General features: G+C 41.5%; 2 protein-coding genes across 2 annotated transcripts in view; both read left to right on the top strand.

Moving 5' to 3' along the window:
* The first annotated feature begins 1,469 nt into the window (after window positions 1-1,469).
* On the top strand, window positions 1,470-2,971 carry SARC_03937 (hypothetical protein). Its single transcript, XM_014302257.1, has one exon. It carries the CDS (start codon window positions 1,524-1,526, stop codon window positions 2,898-2,900), a length of 1,377 nt encoding a protein of 458 aa, XP_014157732.1. The 5' UTR covers window positions 1,470-1,523; the 3' UTR covers window positions 2,901-2,971.
* A 595-nt stretch (window positions 2,972-3,566) lies between these two features.
* Window positions 3,567-4,027, top strand: part of SARC_03936 (hypothetical protein) — a 3,667-nt gene continuing 3,206 nt past the window's right edge. The window contains exon 1 of the mRNA XM_014302256.1: window positions 3,567-3,882. Coding sequence (XP_014157731.1) covers window positions 3,628-3,882 — 255 coding nt within the window. The 5' untranslated portion in view covers window positions 3,567-3,627. The remainder of the gene's footprint in view (window positions 3,883-4,027) is intronic.

Genomic DNA, 4,027 nt, shown 5'->3' with positions numbered 1-4,027 from the left:
GTGTGTGTGTGTGTGTGTGTGTGTGTGTGTGTGTGTGTGTGTGTGTGTGTGTGTGTGTGTGTGTGTGTGTGTGTGTGTGTATATATATATAATTGTTAGGCTTAAGATGTATATAGTCTTCGTTGTTAAGCTTTTAGTTATAGTTGTTAGGCTTAAGAAGTATTTAGTCTGAGTAGTTAGGCTTAGGAAGTATTTAGCCTTAGTTGTTAGGCTTAAGAAGTATTTAGCCTTAGTTGTTAGGCTAAAGAAGTATTTAGTCTTAGTTGTTAGTCTTAAGAAGTATTTAGTCTTAGTTGTTAGGCTTAAGAAGTATTAAGCCTTAGTTGTTAGGCTTAAGAAGTATTTAGCCTTAGTTGTTAGGCTTAAGAAGTACTTAGTCTTAGTTGTTAGTCTTAAGAAGTATTTAGTCTTGGTTGTTAGGCTTAAGAAGTATTTAGTCTTAGTAGTTAGGCTTAAGAAGTATTTAGCCTTAGTTGTTAGGCTTAAGAAGTATTTAGCCTTAGTTGTTTGGCTTAAGAAGTATTTAGTCTTAGTTGTTAGTCTTAAGAAGTATTTAGTCTTAGTTGTTTGGCTTAAGAAGTATTTAGTCTTAGTTGTTAAGCTTAAGAAGTATTTTGTCTTAGGTGTTAGGCTTTAGAAGTAGGACTCTTAAGACTACGGCTGTTATGCCTAACTCTTAAGACTATGGCTGTTAAGCGTCCCGTAAGAACCCCCTCTGTTAAGCGTCCCACTAAGACTCCCCAAGTTAGTATAAGTATGAGTCTGGTAGGAAACTCGGCCTGAGGTGGTTAATAGTTTTATTGTCACCAGTGCCGTATAAAGACCTTCCTACTAGTTGTAGAGTCTGAACTTCTGAAGTATGAACTCTGAACTTCACTGAAGTCTCAAGTCTCAAGTCTCAAGTCATCAGCCTCTCTCTTCACACTCTTCAGAGTACAGACACGCATTCTGAAGTCTGAACTCAGAAGTTTCAACAAAGTCTCAAAGACTCAAACTGACAAGTGACAGCTCTGAGCTCATAGCCTCACTTCCTGTCTCGCGATAACCATCCTATGGAATCAAGGCAAGTTGCATTGGCGCAAAGACGTATGTCACGCAACAACAAACAAATCAAGTTTATTGGTCACCAACTAATTTTAAACCTATCAGTAAAACGACTCCACAGCACAGATTAATTATCAATGGGAAGGCTGGTTGCTAAAATTATTATTTTAAAATGTCACCAGAATGGCCGAATAAGATCTTCTAAAAATATAATTTTCCAAAGGGAGTTGGACAGGGCCGTTCGTTTGTAAATATGTCCATACGTAATGAAAAAATATGTATCTTTACAAATCAATTATCATACAGTATGTATATCTTTTTTGTTGTTTTTTGTTGTTGTTTTTTTTAAACAAAGCGAGCACCAAAATACAAAGGTGTGAGGATGTCCATTTTAAAATCAAATGAATACATATATTAAATAGTGCAAGCGACGGAAGGACTGTCACCATTAATAACCCATAAAACACTGTAATAGTAGCATGCATTCGAGTAAAACAAGCACGATTTCTCTGATTATCCGTAATTTTCACCTCTCCTGGTATATACTGGTATTGAGTTGGGCCGGTACCGCGCTGGCTATAGACAGTAAACAAGGGTTTTCGCCGGATGTTGAAAATGTGTGCAATATCCTTGGGACGATAATCTGGGTTTGGGGTCTGCTATACTGGATTATTTGTACCTGTCTGCTAGCAGCAAGAATTATTGTCTACCCAGAAGCATTTTGGAAGATGATGCAAGAACCGAATGAATTTCCCATATTCGGATGTGTGCCAATGAGCCTAGGAGTACTTGGTATGGGAATTGTCTCATTTGGCCCTAACATCATGCCCGCTAACGTCGCCTTTGAAATAGCGTATGTTCTGTTTATTGTGGTCGGTGTGTTTTCCGTCCTTACAATCGGGGTAGTGCCGTACATGATGATCGCCTATCAGCGGCACGCGCTGTCATCTATGTCTACTGCCTGGCTGCTTCCTTTCATTACGCTTGTGATTGCATCAGCTCAGGCAGGGGTTGTTGGCGGAGCTCAAGAAGATCTAGGGAGACAGAAAGGGTGCTTACTCGCTGGACTGGTGATGTGGGGTGCGGGCATGCTGACTGCTGCACCAATCATTGCGATGTACATGATCAGAATGATCATCTACGGATTCCCCCCTGGACAAGCGGGCAATTCTGTGTGGAGTATACTGGGCCCTATAGGTCAGGGTTGCAATGCCATTCTGATACTTGGTCGCAACACGGTAACCTTGCAGAATGAAGGCGTATTCTGCGATAGTCCTGGATCCATATACACAGACAATAGGTGCACAGGTCCTCTGACTCCTCTCATGGCATTCGGCAGTGTAATGCCAGCGATCGCACTATTAATAGGTTTGCTCCTGTGGGGTGTGGGTATTTGGTGGCTAGGCTGTGCCACAGTAGGAAGCTTTTATCACTCCAAGAAAATACATAGTCTGGTAGCGATGCTGCGCAACCCCTCGACAACTTTAGGTGCACTCAAGGCTTCAAGCTTAGCCATTGAAGGACATTTATCACGCACACGCGATGTCGAGAAAATATTGGGCGGTAAAGTGGACGATGATCTCAAGCAGACACAGCAAAAGCCGGAGATGCCATTCAATCTGAGTTGGTGGGGTGTGGTGTTCCCCTTGGGTACTATCTCAATTGGATCCGCACAGTTATTTATTGAGACACATCAGTCACTTTTCCGGTGGACGGGAGTCACGCTTACATGCATTCTATTCAGTATCGCAATCTACTTGCACATCAAAACAGCTCGCCGAATAGGCAAAATATCTTTCTGGAGTAGCTTTGAACCACAATCGTCGTCATTGGAGACCACACCGGTGAGGGTCTAGTATTACTAGAATCCTTATATAACTTAGTAATTAAATTAAACTTACTGGCATAGTTTTAATAAGCAGTCGCCTGTACACTGTCCGTTGTTTATTCCTATTCATAGATAGGAGACGGTAGAGGGGCCTTGCAATTAGTCCAAATATTTCAACCAGCACTTCGCTTGTTCTTCAACTTAAACTAGAGCTGCATACCAGCCCACAAGGGGTCAGGGTATTGCTCCCTGTCGCCGTATTTATGTATGAATCTTAGCCACCTGTAGCCTCCCAAACAATGATGTAATTGTTTTAGAAGGCTAAGTATGAACCATAGCCTTTTAAAAATTGTAGATATGGCATGACCATCTAGAATGAAATGTATAAATATGAGGGAGAACGGACGAGTCCGCAGGACGATATGAACCATAGCCTCCTAAAACTATTTACTAATAGGAGGCTATGCTATGTATGAACAATTGAACATAAACCCTAAACCCTACTATGGACACAGGGAAAAGAAAACCTGCCATTTCCTGAAATCATGGAAATCAGGAAACGTTCAGCTGTTGACAACTTGACAACTTGAAATGTTGCAGAGTGGGAGACTGAGAGTTGTTCATCCCACGATCACACTATTTTTATTTTTATATTCCATTTTTGGATTTCTATCTCTGAAATGTAAAGGACTGTGTCCGATACTGCGATAATCCCATAGTCGCTTGTTGATGTCAGCACCAAGTCGTTTACATACATGTTCTCGTCTACTCTGCACAACACCTTTCGCCTGGCCGTACCTTGGAAACGTACATTTATTCCTAAACTCAGTAACTCGCACGACTGTAGATCATATTCACTATACAGTCGGCACAATATGAGCTTCACCACACACCGAGATGGAAAAGGCACCATCACGGTAGCCCCAAAAAAGGCAACCGACCAGAGTGCATTAATTGTGATTACGCATGGGCTGGGAGATAGCTCTGAGGGGTTTGTCGATGTCGCTGAGGTAAGCCTGTGCATATACCATCCAAGTGTGCGTTTGATGGTTCTGTGAGTTTTGCGGAATGCTTGATTGGATATATATGGTCTGATTTTCAACGCACATTAACCAGTATCATTTTGACTTTCCGTTTAACACGTAGCGTATATAT

Source organism: Sphaeroforma arctica, assembly GCF_001186125.1.
Source record: "Sphaeroforma arctica JP610 unplaced genomic scaffold supercont1.211, whole genome shotgun sequence".
NCBI lineage: Eukaryota > Ichthyosporea > Ichthyophonida > Sphaeroforma > Sphaeroforma arctica.
The sequence above is the reverse complement of the archived record's forward strand: the minus strand, read 5'-3'. Positions and strand labels throughout refer to the sequence as shown.